General features: G+C 44.3%; 1 protein-coding gene across 17 annotated transcripts in view; it reads right to left on the bottom strand.

Moving 5' to 3' along the window:
- Positions 1-13,962: 13,962 nt before the first annotated feature.
- The window catches only part of LOC149307683 (arginine-glutamic acid dipeptide repeats protein-like), a 336,358-nt gene continuing 324,314 nt past the window's right edge, over positions 13,963-26,006 (bottom strand). For 8 of the 17 annotated variants that reach the window (XM_089534241.1, XM_089534239.1, XM_089534249.1 and 5 more), the window contains 6 exons: positions 25,121-25,844; positions 21,022-21,066; positions 20,691-20,837; positions 20,468-20,596; positions 19,853-20,033; positions 13,963-17,772 (listed from right to left, as the gene is read on the bottom strand). In XM_089534241.1, coding sequence (XP_089390367.1) covers positions 17,739-17,772; positions 19,853-20,033; positions 20,468-20,596; positions 20,691-20,837; positions 21,022-21,066; positions 25,121-25,844 — 1,260 coding nt within the window. In that variant the 3' untranslated portion in view covers positions 13,963-17,738. The remainder of the gene's footprint in view (positions 17,773-19,852; positions 20,034-20,467; positions 20,597-20,690; positions 20,838-21,021; positions 21,067-25,120; positions 25,845-26,006) is intronic. The other 9 variants (XM_089534244.1, XM_089534250.1, XM_089534252.1 and 6 more) reach the window with 6 other exon arrangements.

Genomic DNA, 26,006 nt, shown 5'->3' with positions numbered 1-26,006 from the left:
ATTGTTTTGCTTTAATAATAATAATAATAATAATAATAATAATAATAATAATATAGTTTATATACCGCTATTCCAAGGATCATAGCGGTGAACAGCAATAATAACAATACAACAGTAAAAACATCGTAAATCACAAAATACAACCCCCCATACAACATCATATACTAAAAACAGATAAAATCCATATAAAAACATCCCCATACAAGTGGCAGAATAGATGGCATACACCAATTGCATAGCCAGGGGGGAAAGTATGGTCAGCAGGCTCATGGGGGAAATGCCTGGCGGAATAAAAAAGTCTTTAGATCTCTCTTAAAACCGTCAAGGGAGGTGACTGCACGGAGCTCACAAGGGAGAGAGTTCCAGAGCTGAGGGGCCGAAACTGAAAATGCCCTCCGAGACATAATATACCTAGTCTCTGCAACTCTTAAGAGATGTTTCCCTCCCGATCTGAGAGTGTGGGGCGGATTGTATGGGGAGAGGCGGTCCTCCAAGTACCCTGGGCCCAAGCCATTTAGGGCTTTATAGGTGATAACCAACACCTTGTATTCGGCCCGGAAGCAAATAGGCAGCCAATGGAGATCTCTGGCTCTGGAGCATCCAGTAACCAGCCTAGCAGCCATGTTCTGCACCAATTGAAGCTTCCGGGTTCGGTACAAGGGTTGCCCCATGTAAAGCGCATTACAGAAATCTAAACGAGAGATTACCAGAGCGTGTACAACGGTTTCAAGGTCCCCCCGGTCTAGGAAGGGTCGCAGTTGGCATATCAGCCGAAGCTGATAACAGGTGCTCCTGACTGTCGTCGCATCCACCTGAGATGTAAGGTGGAGCGACGAGTCAAGGAGCACCCCCAAACTGCAAACTGAGTCCTTCACAGGGAGCGTGACCCCATTCAGGACAGGTGGAACAATTTCCTTACCTGGGCCAGGAGAGCCTATCACCAGTACTTCCGTTTTCTCTGGATTCAGGCTGAGTCTGTTTTCCCTCATCCAGCCCATTACCGACTCCAAGCAGGCATTTAGAGGAGAGATGCCATCCTTAGTTACTGCATCAGTTGGAGACATAGAGAAGACTATTTGGGTGTCATCAGCATACTGATAACACCGAGCCCCATGTCTCCGGATGATCTCTCCCAGCGGCTTCATGTAAATGTTAAATAGCATAGGGGATAAAATCGCTCCCTGAGGGACACCTGATGTTAGGGCCCTCTTGTCAGAGCGACAGTCCCCCAGCTCCACCATCTGGAATCTGCCCGAGAGGTAGGAACGGAACCACTGCAAAGCAGAGCCCCCGATACCTAGCTCCCCCAGGTGCTCCAGAAGGATACCAAGGTCAATGATATCAAAGGCCGCGGAGATGTCCAAGAGCACTAACAGGGACACGCTCCCCCTGTCCATGCCCAGACGGAGATCATCAACTAAGGCGACCATGGCAGTCTCAACTCCACAGCCTGCCCGAAAGCTGGTTTGAAATGGATCCAGATAATCTGCTTCATCCAAGATCCCCAGAAGCTGGAGGGCAACCGCCCTCTCGATCACCTTTCCTAGAAATGGCAGCAGCGAGACAGGCCGATAATTGTTCTGAATTAGGGGGTGAAGGGAGGACTTTTTCAACAATGGTTTTACGATGGCCGTCTTCAATGTAGATGGAAACTGCCCATCCCTGAGAGATGAATTAATAATGTGGTGCAACATATTCGTTACTACCACTCCCCCTTGCGCTGCCAGCCATGAAGGACATGGATCGAGGGAGCAAGTCGTCCTCCTAACACTTTGAAGAATCTTGTCCACATCCTCGGTATTTACAGACTCAAACTGATCCAGTCTAAACAAGTTCACGGAAGCTCTGGACACCTCTACTCTAGACTCTGAATTAATACTGGCGTCGAGATCAGTACTTATCCGAGAGATTTTATCTGCGAACAAGTTGTTAAACTCGTTACAGCAGACCTTGGAAGACTCCAAGATAGGGTTCGGGGGGGGGAGGCAGTTGGGTAAGCTCCCTCACCACCCTGAACAGCTCTGCTGGACGCGATTCCACGGACGCGATATGCGCAGAAAAGAATGAATTCTTCGCTGCGCTTATCGCCACCCCATAGTCATCCCAAAGGGAGTCCAGGAGTGTCTTGTCGGATAAGTCCTGATGTCTTCGCCATTTGCGCTCTAGTCATTGCAGAACCCACTTCCTCGCCCGGAGATCTTCCGTGTACCAAGGCTGTTTTTTGGAAGCAGGCCTGAGAGGACAGTTGGGAGCGATAGTGTGTATAGCCCTGGAGAGATCCGTATCCCAGATGTCAGTCAGGGCATCAACAGAATCGCCATCAGTTCCAACCATATACCCCTCTAGGGCTTCTTGGAACCTTTTGGGTTCCATCAGCCTTCGAGGGTGGACCATCCTAATAGGTCCGCCACCCCCGGGGGGGATCCGGGTAGAAGCCTTGATACTAGCCTCGACCAGGAAATGGTCCATCCATGACAAGGGAGAGACACCAGTGACCTCTGCCCACGGAATCTCCATATCCGTACAGAAGATAACATCGAGTGTATTACCTGCTGAATGCGTAGGCCCTGAAACCAATTGGGATAGACCCATGGCTGTCATGGTAGCCATGAACTCCCGAGCTGCCCCTGTTGGACTCTGGCTGGCCTCAAAAGGGATGTTGAGGTCCCCCAGGACAAGAAGCCTAGGGGACTCCAGCACCAGTTCCGAGACCAGCTGTGACAGCTCGGCTAGGGAGTCCGTTAGCGCACGGGGTGGCCTGTAGACCAACAGAATCCCCAGACTATCCCTGGCCTTCAGGGTCAGGTAAATACACTCAATGTACTCAGTCTGCCGTAAATGGTTTCTGGTCAAGGAGAAGGTGTTTTTATAGATCAAGGCAACACCCCCCCCCCGCCCACCTAACCTACACTAGTCCTTAACTGAGTACCCGGCTGGGAGGGCCTGAGCCCACACCGCTTCGCTTTCAGGCCCAAGCCAGGTCTCAGTAATGCATGCCAGGTCACTACACTTCTCCTCCAACAGGTTGTACATTATGTGGGTCTTGTTCTTTATAGACCTGGCATTGCATAGGAGCAGAGATAGGGTTTGTGGTACAGTTGGACTGACCCTCAGACCTTTTTGGTTAGGAGAGTGGGTGGAAGGAGGGATAGATATTATGCATCGATCCCGCTTTCCCTTTCGACACATTTCCACTCTCCTACCGCTATATCTCCCCCTGCCCCATCCTTTGCTTCATCCTATAGATCCTTTGCTATCTGCCCCTAAGTTTTACCCTCGACTTATCTATGGGTCATCTCAAAATCCATAATTTCAGCCCTAAAACATACCCTCGACTTATACATGAGGTCGACTTACAGCTGAGTATATACTATAGGTTTGGTTCCCTTTGAGAAGAGGTCACTGGTGGCTGATTACAAATCAGACTGCGGGCAGATCTGTTCTTTGCTGCCTTAGATGGTCTAATGGTAATAAGTGTCAGGTAGATTTCAGTTGAACAGTAGAAGGAACCTCTTGACAGTAAGAGTTGTTCAGTAATGGTACCAATAGCCTAGAGAGGTAGTGGGGTCTCTGGAAGTCTTCAAGAGGAGGCTGGACAGTTTTCTGCTAGGGATGCTTTAGCTGGAGACCTTGCACTGAGCAGGGGTTGGACAGCTGGAGTTGCCTACCCTTACCTTAGAGTGGTACTCAAAATGGTGGTCTCTGGACTGGTGCTGGGCCCCAAGCCATTGGATGCCTAGTCTGTGGAGAGCTTCCAGGAATGAAAGAAATAACAACTGTAATTGATGGGTATAAATATGAGCCAGTGTGGTGTAGTGGTTTGAGCCAGGGTTCAAATCTCATCAACTATGGAAACCTACTACGATTCTGGGCAAGTCATATTCTCCCAGTGTGACTTACCTAGTCACACTCTCCCAGAGGATGTCAATGGCAAACCCCCTCTGAACAAAACTTGCCAAGAAAACCCCACAATAGGTTCATCTTACTGTCACCATAAGTTGGAAATGAGTTGAAGGCACGCAAGAACAAGAACAAGAATGATGCCAGTCCCTGGCAAACTGGGAAGAAGAATAATTGCCAGTCCCCCCACATTAGATAGCTAAGGCACACTACCTAAGAGTACTTTCCCCACAACCATCTTGGTCCATCCTGAGCCTCCTTTGCAGACAGAGACTGTGCATTGTCCTAAGAGAGAGAGAGAGAGAGAGAGAGAGAGAGAGAGAGAAAGAGTCCTCATTCAACAGGGGGGAAAAAGTTAATAAATTCTGTTCCCGTGAAGAAGTCAACCTCACAGGAATCTCAGCTTTATCCCTCCTCCCAAAAAGTGTCTCGCTCCCATTGGTTACAGACATAGGTCGGTGAGAGACATATTTCATTCCTTTGCTAGATGTGCATGAAATGTTTAGAAAATAGTTACTATGCGTTTAAAATTTAACTGTGAACTAGTGCGATAAAAAAAAGGGCCGGCTTTTGCTCATGACATTGCCAGTACTGAAAGAACTTAACTGGATATGTTCCATTTGCCATAAGATATATCACTTCTCTGCCAAACAGAAAGAAGCAGCTGAACCCAGCTCAGAGGCCAAGGCTTCCAAAGGGATGCCTTTAATGGCACTCTTTCAAATGGAATAAGGCTAGTGTGTTTTTTCTAAGTCTCAGGAACCTAGAAGAAAACAGGAGTTAAACTTACAACCCTGAATCCCTGCAAGAGACAGCTCCCTTAAATCAAAGTTAGGCCATTTGCGCTCTGAGTTGTATTCTCATGGTTGCTGTTCCTGTGCAAGCTCTGGATGTGTGTTTGTGTCAATGGTGCAACCCAACCTTTCTGCGAAACAGGTCTTGATGCTGGAATTCCTCAATGCAAGTTTCCGCAGGAGGCAAAACGGAGACCTTTTATTGGGGGGAATAAAGCACAGAAGAATTCGTGGGTGAACGTCAAGACTGCTGGAATTGCCATGCAGAACTGGCCCAATGAACTTTTTCTGCCTGAAGTAAAGGACACAATGGCAACTCTATTCATGCCATCAGAACAGGTGATAGGGAAACACCCTCCAAGTGAGGTAAAAGCGTAGTGTAAGGCATCATAGCATACACAGCATTGTCCCCTCCTTGCCTTTCCAAATCCGCTGCTTGAGGTAGTTGCCTTGCTCTGCTTAATAATAGGCCCGGCCCTGGCACCTCGGCTTCTGATCCCACCCATCTCTGGCTCAAGGAAGAAACTGGAATACCCATCTGGAATATTGCATCCAGTTCTGGGCACCACAATTTAAAAAGGATGTGGAGAAACTGGAGCATGTTCAAAGGAGAGCGACTAAAATGGTGAAGCGTCTGGAAACCATGCCCTATGAGGAACAACTTAGGGAGCTGGGGATATTTAGCCTGGAGAAGAGAAGGTTGAGAGGTGATATGATAGCCCTTTTTAAATATCTGAAGGGATGTCATATTGAGGAGGGCGCAAGCTTGTTTTCTGCTGCTCCAGAGAATAGGACATGGAGCAATGGATGCAAGCTCCAGGAAAAGAGATTCCAGCTCAACATTAGGAGGAACTTCCTGAGAGTAAGGGCTGTCCGACAGTGGAACACACTCCTTCCTTGAAGTGTAATGGAGGTCTTCAAACGGAGGCTGGATGGCTATCTGTCGGGGATGCTTTGATTTGGATTTCCTGCATGGCAGAATGGGGTTGGACTGGATGGCCCTTGCGGTCTCTTCCAACTCTATGATTCTATGAAATAAATATTATTTCCCACAAAATACCTTTTCCAAAAAGCATGCCCACAGCAGAGTAGTCTGTAATGGGAACCCTAATATGCTTTCTCCTCGTTGCGTCCTGATAAACTTCAGCATGGTCTGTCTTTTGGCTTTGCTTTTTGCTCATAGTAACATCATGCATACATACATTTGAAAACTGAGGAACACCTGGAGTGCCCCCTATTGTCCAAATGAAAGAATGAGCTTAAAGAATAAGCTTCTTCCATGTTTCAAAAACAAGCCGTCACGCTGCTAGCAATTTGGAGAGTGGCACCGGAGAAAATAGGCTGCAGAGGATGTTGAGGCAGGCTCCCATGGCAGAACGGTTAATGGTTGCTATTACAAAATGGATGATCAGAGGTACACATAAGTGATTTTAGATATTGGACTTGATGGTCTTAAGGGGTAGGGGCTTTAGATGCCAGTGGACCAACTGAATATCCATGTTATCATAGGATACACCAATTAAGAATGCGAAGAGACCTTTTAGTTCAAAGCCAGTTGCCGGCAGGCACCAACGGAGACTTTAAATATGGGCACTGATTTCCCTAGTTCCATTTGTTATGAGTAGATGATCCCAGGCAGCCATTTATTGGCTAGTGATTCCCAAACTGATGTTCTGGATAATAGCTTCCAGAATTCCTGGCTGGGGCTTCTAGGAGCTGAAGTTCAAAACATCTGGAAGACCACAGTTTGGGAACCACTGTGAGGTTTAAGCCTTTCTGAATCAGAGAAATGCCATGTGATCACAAGTGGCAGGCTTGCAGAAAGGTACCCCACGCTACTAATGGCTCATGGGTCACCTCCAGGAAGCTCTAGCTTGGAGCAGCAAAGATTTACAGCCTCCTCCAAAAGATTTACAAGTGCCTCAAACAAATCAAAACACAGGTACCAGTGCCATCTACAGGCTAGATGAGCATTCAATTGCACATCACAGGTGAAGAGGAAATTCCTTCTGGATGCACAAATGCCCTTCTTGAGCACCATTTCAATGCACAAAGCCAAGGAGGACTGTCTCAAACTGAATATGCATTATCAAAGTGAATACTACACTAGAATTACGTATTCCCTCCACCAGCCATTGCAGAAAAGCCATTCCACCACAGCCTTACTGACAACAGACCATTTCCTTTCCCCTTCTTACCTTGCCATCTTATGTCTTTTTAAGCCTGTGTGCATGCATGCATCTGAAGGTTAAGTTTATGAAAGCTTATGCTACCAACTTCTTTCTTTCTCTCAAAGTCGCTACAGGATCCCTTTGGATACTGACCCAGACGGATATGGCTCTATAATTTTAGACTCTATATACCTGATGTTTGTATGTTGTTTATCCTGTATTAAGAAGATACTGTCTTTGTGAATGTTGTTCTATAGACTCTGTATGCTTTATTTTTAAGTCAATGCTGCCACCTAGTGGGAAAATTAAATAATGCCATTCTGTTTCCATTATGTTCATACTCACAATGCCCACTCAGCACCTTTCACTCAAGCAAGTTGTGCCCATAGTTTTTGTGGGTTTTTTGGGCTATGTGGCCATGTTCTAGAAGAGCCACATAGCCCAAACAACCCACACAAGACTATGGATGCTGGCCGTGAAAGCCTTCGACTTCACAAGTTGCATCAGTTTCCACATCAGTTAAGGTGGTTCCAGGTTTGTGGAGGCAATGGCAGGCAAGTGTGAGCCACAGCTTAAAATTTCCAGTCATGTTCCCCGATGTAGTGGAACTCCAGGGTATTTTGTTTAATGTAATGTAATGTAAAATTGATCCCTGATGTTGGGTGCCATAGCAGGGCAGCTATCACTGCTAGTGGTCCCCACTGAGCATTGTGTAGTACAATTTGTACCTTACCTTTTGTCCAGCACAGCACCCATGCTGACCCATGAGTGTGCCACATGCTGCTCTGGGCCTGTCTCCAGAGCTATCTGTCATGGAACTACAGCCACAGATTTGCTCACCCTGATGGAACTTGTTCCTAAATGGCTTGCTTGCCAATTGTACTAACACTGGAGCAGCTAAGGAAGGTGCATGAGACCACAGTGATGTTTACCTGACTGTGTTGTAAAGTGTTAAGGTTTAAGTCAGTGTGAGCTACTAGAAGAGGCTAGAGGTCCCTGTTAGGATCTCATCCCTAAGGGGCATATGTGGACCATGGGCCGGACTTTACCGAGCCCTGGTTTAAGTGGTGATAGCTACCTTGGGTTTGGTGACACATTGCATTCCAAATGCATGGCAATGTGAGCATTTGAGCCAATGATCCAACACAGAGTAATGAAGAATTGTGTTATTAAAATAATTAAAGTAATTAAGCACGGAAAGGAGGATCAGAGCAAGTGCTAAGCAGGCTGTGCCATCTGTCTCAGGTGGCATATTCTTCAGTGGTGGTTCCCCAGCCATTTCTCATGAATGTTCGGGTGAATTGGCCATCCATTGGACACCAGAGGAAGACCAATGGTGCCCAATGGTGTGGTGGGATACACTGTCCAGTTGTCAGCCTTCAAGTATGACTGAGTTGACAGTCCCACTGGCCACCAAAATGTTTTGGACTGACCCTGGAGAAGGTAGTTTCACACTTCTGCCCCACTTCCCCATCTTCGTCTCACCTGGGACTTCTCCGCATCTTGCCCCTGTTTTCTCCACATTCTGACCTTAAGTTTGGCTTTGTCTCAAGCCAAACTTAATTCAACTTCTATCACCCCAGAACAGTACCTTTCAGATAAGCGTTCAGACAAAGCTTGACAAGAATAAACATTGATTTGGGAGTGGCGGCATTACCTTGCATCCATTTCTCAGAGGAAGGAGGAAAACCGGAAAGTGCCAATTTGAGGCAGGGAAGAAGCATTTACATTTAGATGAAGGTGTTTGCTGCAGTAGATGGATTCTGGACACAGGGCATCGTCTTCAACAGAGTAAAGCAAAGACGCAGCAGATGGGACCTGAGTTACATAGAAGAAAAAGAGCAGAAGAAAAAGAGGATGAAGCGTAACACCCAACAAAGTATCCCAGCAAGTTAAAAATGCAAACAAAACATCTCCTATATGTATATATCAGTGTGCCATATGTTACAGAGCTATCTATCTATCTAGGAGATACATATATCCTATATGTGTGCATCATTGTGTATCATATATATATGTGTGTGTGTATATATGTTTATATATAGAGGGGGGGGGATATATATCTCCTATATGGGTGTATCATTGGCCCTTTACAGACCGCCCAAAAGGGTGGTCTGCTGGAGCCGGTGTTTGCTGCGCCAGGAAACTGCAGCGGACAAACTGCGCAATTCCCTGGCGCAACAAAAAGAACCCGCAAAAAGCAGGTTCTTTTGTGGTGTGGTTATGATGGCACAAGGCGCCAATGGCACACTTGCGGTGTCATTTCCGTGCCGCGATGTGCGGACACTAAGCATCCGCTACATCAGAATGGTGGCGCCCATGTAGAATGGGTGCCACCATTTTGTATGTGTTTGGCATGTACTAGGGTTAGGGGCGTCCGGAAAGGATGCCCTTTCCTAACCCTAGTACATGCCGAGCACGTACTTTTTGGCGGTGTGGAACCCACCATTGTGTATCTCTCTTTTATATATATATATATATATATATATATATGTTCAGTGTTATCTATATATATCCTATATGTGTGCTTCATTGTGTAACTCTCATATATATATATATATATATATATATATAAAACATTACAGTGTGTGTGTGTATGTATATATATATAGAGAGAGGGAGGGAGGGAGGGAGGGAGGATATATATCTTATACGTGTGTATCATTGTGTATATATATTAGTGTTATCTATGTATCAATTGATTGATCGATCGATCAATCAATTGATTGATCTAGGAATATATATATCCTATATATATGCTTCATTGTATATCTCTCATATCTATATCTATATCTATAGATATCTTATATGTGTGTATCGTGTATCATGTATACAAATAATTACAATGTTATCTCTCTCTCTCTAGTATATATCCTAATATGTGTTTCATTGTGTATCACACACACATACAAACACATTACAATGTTATATATATAGAGGGAAAGGAGATATATATATACACACACACATACACACACTATATGTATGTATCATTGTGTATCATCTATCTATCTATCTATCTATCTATCTATCTATCTATCTATCTAGAAAGAAAGAAAGAAAGGATGTATCTGTATCCTATCTGTGTGTATCATTGTTAAAACATTATAAAGTAATTCCTCCCTCCACACATACACTTAAGAACAATTGGCATATACATACATACATATGTGTGTGTGCGCACACACACACACACACACACACACACACACCCCAATGGTTCTTAAGTGTATGTGTGGGGCGAGGGGGGTGACTTTTTATTGTTTTAAGAGTGATACACACATATAGGATATAAAGACATGGGACGGAATGTGTGCTTGGATATGGAGCTTGAAATGCGGCTATTTTATATAGGATTGCCTTCAAAACGTGGCTCCTCAAGTGGCTAACCTTCTGGCCCAGGGCCTTAGGCCTCCAAACAACACAAAGAGGCAGGAACAAACAAAGGCAAAAATGCTTAAAAACACACACACAATTGCAAAAAATTAAACATAATTGCAAAAATGGATGGAAGGAAATGCATACACAGATAACCAACCCCCCCCCCCCCCAAAAAAAAACTGTAAGCAAAAGGTGGAGTGAGGAGTAACCTGAGAGGAGTAATAAACACACTGAGGTGGACTAGGAGTAAGAGTTACTTGCACACAATTATATTTACCTCAGTCTCCATTGGAGGACCACAAGAAGGAGACTGAAGGGGGAAAGGGTTTCCTCTCACAAGTTTAAACAAGCAACACCTGTGTAGCTTCCAGACACACACACACACACACACACACATATATATATATATATTAAAAAGACATTCTCCTAAATTTAAAAATGAAGAACCGACTAAAGGTCCACCAAGTGTTTACTGCCGTCAGTTCCATAATTAAATTAATTCTGTTCATTTTCTGTGGAGAATAATAGCTTTTTGGTTTAAATGCCTCAGTTACAAATTCACTTAAAATCATGACTGAGGCAATGGCCTCTTCGCTTTCTTTGCACCATGATAAAAGGTTAAAAAAGCACCATCATGGCCTTTCTGAAGCAATTTCCTATGAACTGAGGCACCGTGCTATGGAGTTCTGGGAATTGTAGTTTGTGGTTAGAAAGGTTAAAAGCACTATCATGTCCTTTCTGAGGCGGTTTCCTATTAACTGAGGCAGCAACCGCAGGGATAATCCAGTTTCGCACCACTTTAGCTGCCATGGCGCAATTCTGCGAACTGTAGTTTTGTGAGGTATAAATCCCTCTCTGTCAGAGAGCAACAAACTACAATTCCCAGCATTCCATAGCATTGAGCCGTGGCAGTTAAAAGTGGTGCGGATGTGGTGCAAGAAGTCCCAAATATGTAGCCTTTGGCCATATGAAAGAAGGCAGAAACAATCCAGTTTGACACCACTTTAAACTCTGCTATGGAATTCTGGGAATTGTAGTTTGTTGTGGCACCAGAGCTTTCTGACAAAGAGGGCTAAATGCCTCACAAAACTACCATTCCCAGAATTCCACAACATTGCACCCTGGCATATAACTATGTATATATTATTATAATAGATAATAATTATATATATTATAATTATAGTTATATTGCACCATGGCATATAATTATAATATATATCTATTATAATACACACACACACACACACACATAACAGATATATATTATATATATAATAATTATATATTAAATATATATGTTCTGTAATATGTAATGTATATATATATTTCACATTACAGAACACACACATATATATTTAATATTATATATATATATATATATATATATATATGATATGATAATAATGATAATGATGATGATGGTAATAATACCCAGAATTCCCTAGCATTGAGCCAGGGCAGTTAGATCAGTCTCAAATTGGATTATTTCTGTAGTCTGTTTTGGAACATAGGATCCTTTTACTTTTCCGGTAAGGAGACCCAGGTTCGAATTCCTGCCTATCTGTGAAGCTCACCAGATTACCTTGATCCAGTCATTACACATTGTTGCATTGTGTGATTCGTGGACGCCAATTCTCATTATATTTATGTTCAATGGATCTTTTAAGTTGCCTCTGCAAAAAATATAGATCATGTAAAAATTATGCAAGTTTATAGGCGGAGATTACGAAGAAGGATTTGCAAGGATCAAAGCTTACATTGATGAGTATTGCTTCTTTCCATATCGGATCCTAGGATGGATTGGTGCCAACTTCCCGCCTCGGCTCGGCTCTTGTGCTCCCAGTAGTTGCACAATCCACAAGACTAACTCAAGGTTGTTCTGTTATTTCCATGCCAGGCAGAAAAGTCAGACACGTTTCCCATCCTTTTGCTTATCGTGCATTTAAAAACAATATATAAACTTTGCTGGGCAGTGCAGGGCAGGAGGAAAATGCGATTTAAATTAAGGTTTTTGGATACGTTGCAAGGTCTCAACGCACTTGGAATAGCAGTTTGAGCATTGGACTCTGGAGATCAGGGTTCGAAACCCCAGTCTGAACAAATCTTGCCGAGAAAACCCCATGATAGGGTCGCCATAGTTCAGAAACAACTTGAAGGCACACAAGAACCGCAAGAGACCTTATTGGGAGAAATGATGTACACGGATCAAACATGGGGAGCTATTGGGTTTTGGGGGGCTCACCAGAGAAAATATAGGGCTAATCCCCCAAATTAATAGTTTATTTGCTCCTCATGACCCCTAGAAGTGTGTTTGGGGGCCAGTGTCCCTTCTTTAGGGTCCTTTCTGGGACATTTTAGACCAAGTGACCAAGAAGTCTGTTGGACAACCAAAGGTCCAACATCATCACCGCCATATTTATTTATATCCCACTCTTTCCCCAGATTAGCTCAAAACATTAAAAGAACAATACAATTAAAAACATAGAAAAGCAATACATTAAACCAGAATTAAATAATGGCTTTCATGGCTCGGGAAGGTCCTAAAACCTGGTAAAATTTCCATTATCTAGGGAATGTTTTTATTCCCACATTAAAAGATTAATTCGCTTCCCACGCCCCAGATGTTATGTTGTTCAGATCTGAGACTTTGCAAAACTATCAGTGGGCAAATCACACCTTTTAAAGTTTGTAAGGTTTAGAGAGATGGTGCAGAAGAGGAATTTCGGAGCTCAGTGACCAGGAGACGCTTTCCTTTGCTCCTCTGCCATCGTTCATTTTGAAAAAGCTACTCTCAAGGGTCACTTTACGTGGACAGAAATAGGTCTTGATGTATTTTATCTTCATCACCACTTGGATTTACAAGAAACCACAGTCCGACTGTAAAGCTCTGCTAATGAAGCTCCCATTTATGGCATTGTTGTCTATGCATCTCTGCACAGTGTATTGCACCATTTACACACTGTATATTTGGATATAAGAGAATTTATTGTTGTTATATTATCTGAATATATTTTAGATAGTAAATTCATTTTTACGTTTTACTTTTTTACACACTACTTTCAATTATTTATCCCCCCCCGCCCCCCCCCCGTTTAGACCTTTCTGTTTGCAATACTGTATATTGCTCCCAACATCTCCAAGGATGCAGGCATTTTCACTATGTTTCAGGGTCCAAAAAAGACATCTTCTGGGATTATATTGGCAGGGAAGGAGGACACAAGATGTTTCCCAAACTTTGGTCCTCCGGGTGTTTTGGACTTCAACTCCCAGAAGCCCCAGCCAGCTTGGCCAACAGTCAGGAATTCTGGGAGCTGGAGTCCAAAAACATCTCAAAGACCAAAGTTTGGGAATCACTGATGTAATGGGAATGCTTCCCATGCCATCTAGCGGACATTTTGAAGCATTTCAAGGCGCAATATTTGCTACATGCAGCTATATTTTTGATTTATTGGGAATTTACCCAGAACTTGTCTGAACCACTGTTTCTCAGATCTACACAACAACTATCATTTTCTTATCCCCCGAACACTTCGGATAATGTCAGCTCGCTTACCTTCTCATCTTGTAGATCTGCCTTTCCGGTGGCAATGCTGGCTGTGGATGATGTGAGACTTAGTCCAATGCACCTGGAGGGCTATAAACTCTTTACTTGCACATCTTCATATTCCATTCATGCGCACATACACAAACACACTGTCAAACAAAACGCCAACTGCCATAGTGTAGCTTGGTTTTTATTTATGTCCACAAATATTTCAAAAAAATTACAAAATACTCAAATGGAGAGAACACAGAAGTCACGATTTCTGGGTTTTCTACTCTGTTTTACACTGTGTTATCCCATGGCAAACTACTCATATGTACACTAAGCTCTCAAGATATATATAAACGTAGCTGTCAGGATGTATATTCTTTCTTTTTTTGAAATGGTGCAGCAAAAAGGAAAAAAAAAAACAAGCTCGAAAACCATGACAACACTGAACGAGAAATGGGTTAGGAAAAAAAACGAGCGAACCACGCAAAACGCACACAACGAAAGCTAAAAAATGAACTGTAAAGTTTCCCAAAAAAATTAATTAAAATGAATTTTCTGTGAATAGAAAAGGATGATCTTAAAGAGGCCGGGAGCAAACAACGCTGTAGTTAACCATTAGAAAAAGAGCTTCCCACCACCCTGGAATGATTCAGAATAGTAACCTACGCTGAAAACTTAAGCGGTGAAATTAAATGGTCGTTCCGACAGGAGAACGTGTTTATGTCACCCGTCCGAAACTGCATCCCCAAATGGGAAATCTCAGTCTTGGTAGGGAACAACGGACCCCCAGAACGAAGACCGTCGCCTTTACCGAAGCCACTCTTTCCTGTTTTCTCCGAGAAAATTCAAAACAATTTAGGGATTGAAGTGCCTTTTTAACAAAAAACAGCAATAAAAACGACGTAACATGACTGGATCTGGGTTTGGGACACTCTGCCAGTAAGGCAGACTGTTAACATTGCGTTCATTTTGGAACCGATGGCACAACTAAGACGGGAAATACCGCTTGGGTTCAACAGTGCTTCAGGCATCTTTTTAGCATCATTTTGCTAGCGGAGGCAGACACCTCGAATCTAGATAGTTATTTTTTCAGTGCCCTTCAATTTGGTATTTTAGTCCTTGGCGTGTAAAGTGACCCGAGACGAGGCAGACATGCCCAACCTGGAAATACATTGCCTGTCTGGGTTAGTCCTGGTCTCCTGTATTAAGGCTGGGGACTAGGATAGACTTAAACTGTTGCTGCATCAGATCTGGATGCTCAAAAACAAATGGCTTGGTTCACCTAGATAAACTCAGGACAACCTGGAGGGGTTGTGGATTTGTGACACAGATACAGTTTGACATTACCCCTCTTGACATTAAATGGTGGTAACTGGTCTAAGAGCACCGGTATCATGCGACGGGAGTGAGAAAAAGAGGTGGGATGCCAAGTGAAGGGAGACCTACTCTCTGTTCCGAGAGGTAGGAAGAACCCAGAAATTATGTTACAACAGGTTTAAATATCACCTGTTCTGTTCTTCTGGAGACAGTAAAACAATTAGCTACAGGGTTATTCTCTCATGTAGCCCAATGGAGACCTACAAGGGATCGCCACAGATAACAGTCTTCACAGAAAAAAGAGAGACCCCTCCAAAGGGGGGAAAAGAAAACATTACGATAAATGCAACTATTTGGGTTAATGTAACCAGCAGCAAGAATGTGGCATGAGTTCCTGTAGTTCCAATCCACTTCATTAAAGGGTATATCTAAAAGAAACAGTGGGAAGGGAATAAAAATAGACTTTGTACAGTCCTCATGTACTTGAGAGAAAGGCAACTGCAAGAAGAAGTTGTGCCTTGATGGACTCCCTGCCTTGCTAACTGGAAAGTGCCTTTGAACCAAGAGGGATTTTGCAAAAGGCGCACAAGGTAATAGCATGGAGGATGCACGCCCGCGCCGTCAACCACTTGACCGTTGCACATTTGGCTCTCGTGGGCTGATAGCGCTGACCGATCGAAACTGGACAAGGCTCCTGGACCTTTAGCGGCTGTGTAGAAACCTGCAAATTTCAGCAGGCCCTGCTTGTCACAAAGCTAGGTCACAGGCAAACATGGGCCAAAGCCTCTTCTACAAAACAAGGGCCTTCACTAGTTTTCCGTCTGGCAACCATATAGGCTTGTCTAAATCAACTGTGTCCTTAAAACAGTTTAATGAACAAAGCAAAAGTCTGATAAAACCAGGCTTATTAAAAAAGATGCAGAGGCCCCGTCATGATGGGGATTTTAAGCTTTGCAGCTTGATTTCCGCAAGTGTGGCAATTCTTTCAAAATGGACAAAAGCCACTAAGGGCAGGATTTCATTCTGCACATGCTGACATTATACATGCGCTATTTATTTTAGGTGGGGTGCTCACAATCCACTACAACGCCAACGCGTCCCAAACATCTCTCTCTAAAGACTCCAATACAGGCAAATCTGCCACCTTCGTCTCTCCATAGACCAAACCCATGGTGACTATTTTGACACTGAAGAGAATGAGGAATCTCCTTACACAAACAAGGTTGGTAGTAGGTGGGTAGGAAAAACCCAGATTATTATTAGTATTGGGATTTGGTGGAGGGAGAGTGTTATTTTCAACATATATTTTTCACATTGATGCTATCTATCTATGTCAATGAAGCAAAAACAGTGCTTTTCGAAAGGGTGCTGCCGCTTGCCTTGACGCTCCGGAGAACGGAGAGGAAGGGGACATTCCTGGAAAGCTACCCATTACAGTTTCTCTTCCAAAAAGTGCTTGTAAAAGAGGACGCGGAGGACTGTACTGCAACCTTTAAAAAGGAAAGAAACACAGCCATTTACCTTACTGCAGGAATGTACTTTATGTCCCTACCGAACGGAAGGGTGGCCAAACCAAGAACCGGAACGGGAAACGCTTCTGACATTCGTGGAACAAAGGGAGTTAAATTAAAAGGAACGACGCTCGTTATGTGCACAAAAAACGTTATCCCTGCAACGCCTTGTAATGCTTAGGTTGCGACTGTAAAGTCAAGCTCTTGCCCGCCGTGAAATTATTGATCCCTCCCCACCCCTTGACAGTTGTCCCTTTAATTAAAGGGATAATTATATATATATTCCTCTTATATTAAAAAATCAACTCTGTATTCTTGTCAACGCCAGATAGGAAGTCACCATTTTGTGATGTTACTCAAAGCTGGGGAGGGGAGGAAGAAATCAGGAGTTGGTGGAGATGATGATGATAATAATAATAGTATCTTTTTTAACCCCTAACCCCAAAAAGTTATTTACAGACTTAAAAAGCCATGCTGCAAAGCTCTCTTTAAAATTATGAAGTTCTCCTACAATGTATTAAAATAAAAGTAGATTTTTTTTCTTTTAAAATTCTTGTTATAGCACTTGGATTTTCAGAGGTTGTTTTATGCCACCTACTTGCAACTCTTGGTTTGTTTTTTTCTTTCAAGTGTATGTATATCTATATATATATCTATATATATATAAATTGAGTGTTTTTTTATGCACAGTGGCTTGCATTAAGTCGTGAACCTGATTCTAGCACCTACTCAAAATGAGAAAATAAAAATGAACCCCAAAATAAAGAGAGAACCCAAAACAGACCCTCCCAAGATTGCCCAAGAAAATCCTCTGAATGTTTCATCCAGTCCTGTGTTGTTTGCTGTTGTTTCTTTCAATAGGCTTCTTAATAGGTTTTCTCATGCAAGGCGGATTCCTGAACTGGTCTTGAGAAATCTTCTCTACAAATGAATACTAGAATAGATGTGCTGATTAAAGTCTGTAGCTGCTGGGCTTCCTTGCGGGGTTTCCTTCCGTTTGAAACAGAGAACGGTATCTTTACAAGAGCGTTCCCTGGCTTCCTCAGTTCTCCCATGCGCAGACAAACACATTCCACTTCTGCCCAAGGTCTGGGATCTTCTGGAGCCAGCATTACCAATAAATAATTTATTACAACTGCTTGTCGCCTTCTTTCTTCAGTCGACTGGAAGACAAGAAGAAGAAAGTAAAAACAACAGAGGTAAATTAGTTTGGTCTGGATGCTTTTCTATTAGGATTTCTGTATGGTTTGCCTGTAGAAACGTCAGCTAGCGCCAAATATAGCGGCACAGGTTCTCGGTGAGGACTGAGCGGTCAGTTAAGATGATGCGGATATTGCACCCACAGCACTGCTCTCGAGTTTGAACCCAGTTTAAAGATATAGTGGAACCTCTAGCACCTTAAATGGTTTGGGCTAAAGTTACTTGAATGGCTAACCATCACCTAAAGCCAATGGTTCACATTTTCATTCTCACTTGTCAGACACCAAGGCCTGTTACAGACTGCCAAAATAAAGCTGCTTCGGGTCTCTTTGGAGGTACGCTGTTTAAATGATGCATTCATCCTAAGAATCCGGAAGCTGCACCAAAGCTGCACTCCAGTGCTTAGGAATGGAGTGTGGCTTTGGTGCAGCTTCCGGATTCTTAGGATGAATGCATCATTTAAACAGCGTACCTCCAAAGAGACCCGAAGCAGCTTTATTTTGGCAGTCTGTAACAGGCCCAAGTCTGGTGAATGCAAAGCAGTCTTTTCTGCAGTGGTCATATTAGCTTTAGAGTCAACATGGTGTAGTGGTCTGAACATTGGATGGGACTCTGGGAGACCAGGATCTGAATGCCCACTTGGGCAGGGAAGCCCACTGGGTGATCTTGGGCAAGTCACACTCTCTCAGTCTCGGAGGAAGGCAAAGGCAAAATTCCTCTGAACGAATTGTGTCAAGAAAACCCATTGACAGAGTTGCCTTAGGCCCATAAACGACTTCATGCTGGAAATAGCTTTTGCCAGGGGTTCACAGAATCCTAGAGTTGGAAGAGACCCCAAGGGCCATCCAGTCCAACTCCCTGCCATGCAGGAACACACAGTCAAAGCACTGCCCCTAAAGATGGCCATCCAGGCCCTGTTTAAAAACCTCCACCGCTCTCCAAGGCAGCATGTTCCACTGCTCTTACCGTCAGGAAGCTCTTCCTAAAGTTTAGGCAGCATCTCTATTCCTGTAGCTGGAATATTTCTTGTCTCTTGGTTCTAGCAGTGCCATGGCTTTCTCTACTATGTATGCCACCTGAGGAGAGCCCTACCTTTAAAGGTGGCCGAAAAATGCATCTGAATAAATAAATGGTTTCAATAATTTAACAAAAATGGAGATGATTTTTATCCTCCATCAAAAAATAAGGAAAATTGAGTGTAAGAGCCTGCAGATAAAAGATAAAACTTTCAATATAAGTAAGGAGGGGAGTAAGGTGGCACCCGGCATCCAAAGATGCCAAGGTTTATGTCTAGGAACTCTGTGACTGCAGCTGATACATATGCACATTCAAATCTTTCAGCATGGAAGGGAGCACACAGCATTGGGCCCCAGGTAGAGAAGTCACCAAATTGGCCAGGAACACTATAAATGCCAGAAGGTTCAAATTTTCTGGCATCTACCTCTTGCCCAAGCCCTCACCTAAGCCTCCAACTCAAGCCACCGTCTTTAGGATCAAGACTGATGAGCTTGCAGACTCACCATCCACGTTTAGATTTAGGACACAGGGCTGTTCAACCTCCAGACTGGCCCGGACAACCTTTTCCAGTGTCCAGGATTTCACACACTCCAAAAGCACACCACAACAAAGACATGAAGTGTGCAGTTCTTAAAACAAAACAAAAACAGCCTGGCCCAGCCAACTTTTAAAGTGACTGTGATGCAAATTAGAACAGCGGTTTTAACAGACCACCCACAACTGGGTTCCCTTCAGAAATGCTGGATTACACCTCCCACCATTTCCGACTAGTGACAGTCATGCTGGTTGGAATCAATGGGAGCTGAAAGCCAATCCTCTGGAGGAACGCCAGGCTGAGGGAGCCTAAGCAATGCCGGGTGCCTCCAATCTCAAATGCTTTCAGAACCTACTCCTCCCTGGCTGACACCTACCATTTCCAGCCCCTTTGAAGCCACATTGAGAAATGAGCTGGTCAAGAAAAGGTACATATAAGGAGAAATTAGCACTGTGGGAATTCTCTTGGTCCTGATAGAATGCCCCTCTTACCTGTAATAGTCTTCTTGGCTAGGGAGGTGCCCCCCATGCATGTGGGGGTGACCGTGAAGCCACTGTTGCTCCATTGCTAGTCTCTGAAGCTCTGCGGACTGCGCATGCATGGCCTGTAACTGGTGGGCTGCTGACATTGGAGGAGGGATGGCACCAGGGAGGTCACGTGGGTAGGGGGTACCTGAGATTGAGAGAGACAGAGAAAGGTATCATGCTCTCCAGCAGCACGTGTGTTGAATTCACAGAGCATGCCAAGTACTGCCCATTTCCAATTGTTATTTTGGGATCACAAAAACAACTGGGAGGCGGGGAGGACAAACCACACACTGGATTTGGTTGTTTGGCTCACATGAGTTGGGTGACGGGAGTTGCTCTCTTATGCTAGTAATTTCTGGATGAGGTCCCCAAGTTAACAGACTTCAAATGCTTGGCGTACATGGAAGACTTTAAAGCGACAGCCGAGTCCTGGGATGAGTGCAGCAATCGCCTTCTGGCGCTCACGACCCATAAGACGGGGAGCTGTGCACTAGCTCACATGCCTTCAAACCCCAAACCCAAACCAAACATGCTTGGACAACCAATGGCAATTAGCAATAGCAGCCCAATGACACTTACATCTACAGAAGCCGGCCGCCTCTGAAAACCAGTTGCTGGGGAGTAATACTGGGGGAGGGCTGTTACCATCACGCCCTGCTTGTGGGCTTCCCAGAGGCATCTGGGCCGGCCTCTGTTGGAAACAGGATGCTGGAATAGATGGACCATAGGCCTGATCCTCTCATATTTTTAAGACTCCCTTCTTATCTTCATGCTGCAAAGGCCATCAAGTGCACGCACTTACCGAAGACAGGATGCCGGAGCATTTCATGCTCGTGGGGCGGCTGCCCTAGCAATGGGTTTGGGATAGTACCAGGAGGATAGGGGAAGCGTGCCAAATGAGGTCCAGCTGCCAAGGGGTCCACGAGGGGATGGACAGGTCCTGCTGAGCCTGCAAGAGGGAAAGGTGCCGTGGGGAGAGAGAGAAAAGGGAAAGAAAAATAACAACTTACCACCTGCTTTAGAAAACCACTTGCTTCGTTCAGGGATCAAAAGCAGCATTACTACTTGCGCAATGCTGAGCATAACTGGCAATTATCAGAAGCCTATGTCCCCCCTCCAACCGTGGTGCCTACTTCTCTGTCTGTAGTGTCTGCAGTGACATCTGGTTGCCAAACAGTCTTTAAGAGTTGAAACAAAAGGGGAGAGAAAAACAGCTATGAATGTCCACGTCAGGGAGGAAAAAAGGAGCACTGAGGGCAAGAACAAGAGTCATCAATTTACTACTCATCTACCATCATTAGTTCTGATTATCATATAGATTTCTACCCTGCCTCCCAACAACACCCATGAAGATGTTCAGAGAGCATAAAACACAACATCTGCACAAATAACAATAATCAAAATCATTGTAAGTAAATCATTATTAGTAAATCAGTCCAAGCTTGTCACAGAAGACCCCAAACCACAGAATTCATGCCCCTTTCCCCTACCAAATCCTTTTGTATGAGACATAAAACACTTTTAATGTATGAGGTTCTAATTAGTTTCCCAAAAGAGGACAAGGAAGATGGTCTTCTTTAGTTCAAATGCCATTAGAAGGCTCTGGTCTTCTAACTCAGAGGCACCCTTTCTGAGCACAGCAATACCCTCAACAGAGGCAAGTTGGACAACCATAAAGCAAGGTCTGAGAACATAAAGAGAAAGTCTTCCTCTAGGTAAGGATGGGTTGCGTAGATTTGCACTCTGTACTTTAAAACCAGCACCATGGATTTTTTCCTTGTCCCTGGTGCAATTCTTTTAAGGACTTATGTAAGTATAGTTTCTTGGGTCGATCCTGGCTCAGAGCCTGGACACTCATTCCAAGACAACTGTAGCACCTGGACAGCCTAGTCCTACATAAGAGTAAACTGCAGTAATCTAATTTAGAAGTTAGTGGAGCTGGAGTGACAAAAGGAACAGGTTTTATCTGCTGTAATTTGATTTAAAACTTCAGCACTACTAGATCCTCCCAAAACCACCTTCTATTCTTAATTCTGAGAGAGAGAGGGCACCCATGCATGTGTGCTGGAGTCCAATGGACTCTGTATCGAGAGAAAGTTTGTTCTGTGATGAGAAAAAGACACTTCATGTGTTCAAGGGCATTATCTTCTTGGTGGCTAGTACTCTACATATCCTAGGAATGGCCAGAGTATTGCAAATAGATGCTAGGGCTTGGCCCTGTCGAGACAGAGTTCAAACTGGCTCCTGCAAAACTTTCCAAGCCTTGCAAAAAGTGGTAATGTACAAAGCAAAAGGGGGATTACTGTCCCCAACACTTCCCTCTTTCCTTCTGTGAGTTTATATTTCCACACGCTTAGGGCATCCACAAAACATGAATCATCCACTGAACAAATTTAATGGAACCTAAAGAGGTTCTGATTGCATCTTTGACAGTCTCCTGAATAGCTATATGGAAAGCCTTGTAGTCTGAACATAGAGAACTATTTGTATCTGGGTGAGCCATCTGGGTCTGGAGCTGGCATCCCTGCTTAACCTTTGAATCACCACATTGGCAAGTGGGAATCCTTTGTCAAAAGTCTACTGTGAAACAGCTCCAGGGACACAACTGTAGCCCATTTTGCCCTTGGGATCAAAGTACCCCTTTCCCCCTATTACCACTGCAGCCAAGCCTCAAGCGTTTGAGGTTTTAGGAAAAGGCTTCCAGGGTGAAAGCAACAAATTTCTAGGGGAACACAGCACTGAGCTGAAATACAGACTGGTGGTCAAGTAGCTCTTTTGCATGTAGTCAGCCACAGATCCAAAGGCTAGCATATCCAGGCAGAAAGTGATAGGGAAAGACCCTTGCCTATAACCCCCAAGAGCCACTGATAGCTGAGTAGGCAATGCTAAATCCAAAATTCTATATATCCCAATGGACTAATGCCCTGACTCAAGTTAAGGCAGCTGCATGTGTTCCTATAAACTGCATTACTTGTTAGATGGTAGTGGCTGATCATACGTTTACTTGCACACAGATGACACAACCTTTTCCAATGTGTGGAAAAATGCCATACAGTGTTTACAATGGACCAGGCCAAATAAATATATATATATATATATATATATATATATATATATATATATATATATCTCATAGCTTAGTTTCAGATTTTATATGCACAGAGACCCTCAGATGGGGTTGTCTTTAAGACAACAGCCTCACTGAGCTTCTGAGACACAGAGAGCGTCCTTTTGGAGGCAGCTCTTGCAATCCTTTGCCTAGCCCAGCTAGCAGAAGCTCCTATCTATTTTTAAACACTGGATCGTTTTCCCCTGCTATCTGCTTGAACAAAAAGTACATCTGCAGTTTGAAATGTTAAAGGGAGAGTACACTCTGTGCTGGGGGAAAGGCTTTTGTCTCTGAGCTTGCAGGGAGAACACACATGTGTGCCCTGATATGCGCACACTCTTCCTCATCAGTTCCTCAGTTAACCTTACATCCCCAGTCCAAATGAATATGAAAAACGGGCCGGGAGGTAAATGGCCTTTTCAGCATGTTCTGTATCACCCATGTCATCATGTGAATTCATGTAAGAGATGAAGATGGCCACCAGATGTCTCTTCTCTCTCTCTCAGTAAATATTGGGGGGAATACATAAGGGGGAGAACATGAAAGATGAGTGTTCATCCCCTTCCCTCTGGTGCCACTTCCACTTCTCAGTAGCTACTAGCTACAAAATGATCTGAAGGTAGGAAATTTGCTGGGACCATCGTCACATATATAGCTAACACAGATAGCATCTTTAAAAGAAAACACTAACACACGTACTTCCCAGTATTCTGTCATGATTTCTAATATATGAGTGGGGAAATACTGTTGCATGGCAATTCCCATCAGCCCTTACTGCTGGCTTTAAAATATGCACTTTAAAATATGTAAAGGATGCAGCCGAATAGATCCGTACTGCTGGATATGTGTTGTTGATGTGTCACAAACAGAGGTGGGGTACTGGGTGACCCAGTCTCGAAACCCTCCAAGCATCAGAAAGCGTTGTGTGAAATCAAGAGCCTCCCATCCAAACACACAGAAGCCCAATTCCCATTTCAGTCTATGCTAGAGCAGATCTATTGGATTCATTAGATTTACTACTACTACTCAGCAAGCAAAAATCACACTCTGTTTTGGTAGATGAAAAGAAAGAGAGGAAATGATAGCTTGGTGGGCTGGATCAAAGGGCTCCTGCCAAGCTACTCAGATCTAGAAAGTTCCCAATGAGGTCTCTGCGAAGTTGCAAAATCCATTTGTGCAAGGCACAAGACCATGAAGAAGAATTATATAGACCAAATGTTCTACTTGAGTGGCTCACATTTTCAAGTCAGTGCAACTCCCTTACTGGTTCCAGGATTCTGGAAGCATAAGTTGCTTCCGGATCAGCATGAATAGGAGTTGCAAAATATAGGAGTTGTAATTAATCCAGAGCCAGGAAGGGGTACAACATCCTTATGCAGCATGGAGGGTTCACCTAACTACAGCCACAAACCATTTTCTTCAGATACTTCATTGAAAAGAAATGTATAAAATGCTTGCTACACAAGTCTTGACTCTGCATTTTTTTCCTTTGGCAAATGCAAATCATGGTTGAAGAGGGGAACTTTCCCCATGTTTCAAGTAGTTCACATCCAATCTACGCTGGATTAAGCTGATCCTCTTAAAGGACGGAGCTAGACATGCAACAGAATGAGGTGGCAATCTGGAATAGAATCGGCCCTTCGTATCCACAGATTCTGCATATATGGATTCAACCAACCATGGGTTGGAAATGTTGTTGTTTTTCTAAATTCCAAAAAGCAAATCTTGATTTTGCCATAAGGGATACCACTTTACTACCCCGTTGTATATAATGGGACTTGAGCATCCACAGATTTTGGTATTGGTGGTGGTGGTGTTGTGTTCCTGGAGCCAAAACCCAGTGGATACTAAGGGCCCACTGCACTACTCCATAAACACATCCTATGTAATAAAAAAGACTTCCTGCAATTATACACTTCAGGGAGACACATTTTAGCTCAGCTCTTTTTAAAAATGCAAAAACCTGTCTTTCCCCCATCCCTCAGTCTCCAATAACAATTGGAAATCTATCATCCCAGGACTCTGCCATCTCTTTCCGTCCCATGAGTAGATCCAGCCCATGAGTAGAGAAAGAGGAGGACTTTGAGGGAGGGGTGCACAGGTTTTCTTCAGTCCTGACTCACCTTGATGGAGTGGGTCCTGCTGATGGAGGTGTAGATGCGAGTGTATGTGTGAATGTTGGTGATGATGCGGAGTCACGTTGAACATCTGGAGCCTGGCCAAGGGGTCATTGGTAAGCGATGCCATGCGCTCGGCATGTATCCTTTCAGCAGCCAGTCTGTCCGGGTAGCTCATATCAGGCCGCAACTGGGGGCCTGCCAGAGCGAGTCTCTCCCGCTCCAGAGGATTCAACCCTGGGTGGAAGGAAGCAAAGGGGTGTGGGCCCGCCGTGGGTGGGATGGTGAGGGCGCCATGGCGGGCAAAGTGCTCCATGGGGTTGGTGGCAGGGTGCAGCGCATCGAGTTCTGGTGGCTTCACCTCGAAGCCTGGCTTCATCCTCTCGCGCAGCTCCCGCTCCCTGATCTCTCGCTCCCGGATCTCCCGTTCACGTAGTTCTCGCTCCCGGATGGTGGGGTCCACATTGTAAAGGCCAGGCATGTGGTAGGCCAAAAGCGGGTCGGTGGGGTTGAGGGGGACAAAGAAGGGGTGGTTGCGGTTTGTGGGGGACATGACATGAGGACGTGCGTACTCGCTGAGAGTCCGTAGTGCTGGCGTGTCTGGACCAATGTAGGGGGGGACTGCTGCAATGGTGGTGGGAGGTGGTTCAAATGAAGGCCTCATGTGAGCTGGCCCACTCAGCTGGGCTTCCCCAAGACGTCCTTCATGGGAGGAACTGGATGCTTTCTGCTGTTCAAAAAGGAGAAGTATTTAGCGCAGGAGCAAAGAACAAGCTCACATTTCTTTTCACTGCCACTTGAAACACAGTGCTCAAATTCTCTCATCCTTCCTTCACATCTAGGGGAGAACCACCTCAATCATGCAGCCTGAAGTAGGAAACAAAATCTCTTA

This window comes from Sceloporus occidentalis, unplaced genomic scaffold (assembly GCF_023333645.1).
Source record: "Sceloporus occidentalis isolate IW3139 unplaced genomic scaffold, rSceOcc1.0.p SCAF_8, whole genome shotgun sequence".
NCBI lineage: Eukaryota > Metazoa > Chordata > Lepidosauria > Squamata > Phrynosomatidae > Sceloporus > Sceloporus occidentalis.
This window is presented reverse-complemented; position numbering and strand designations above follow the sequence as displayed.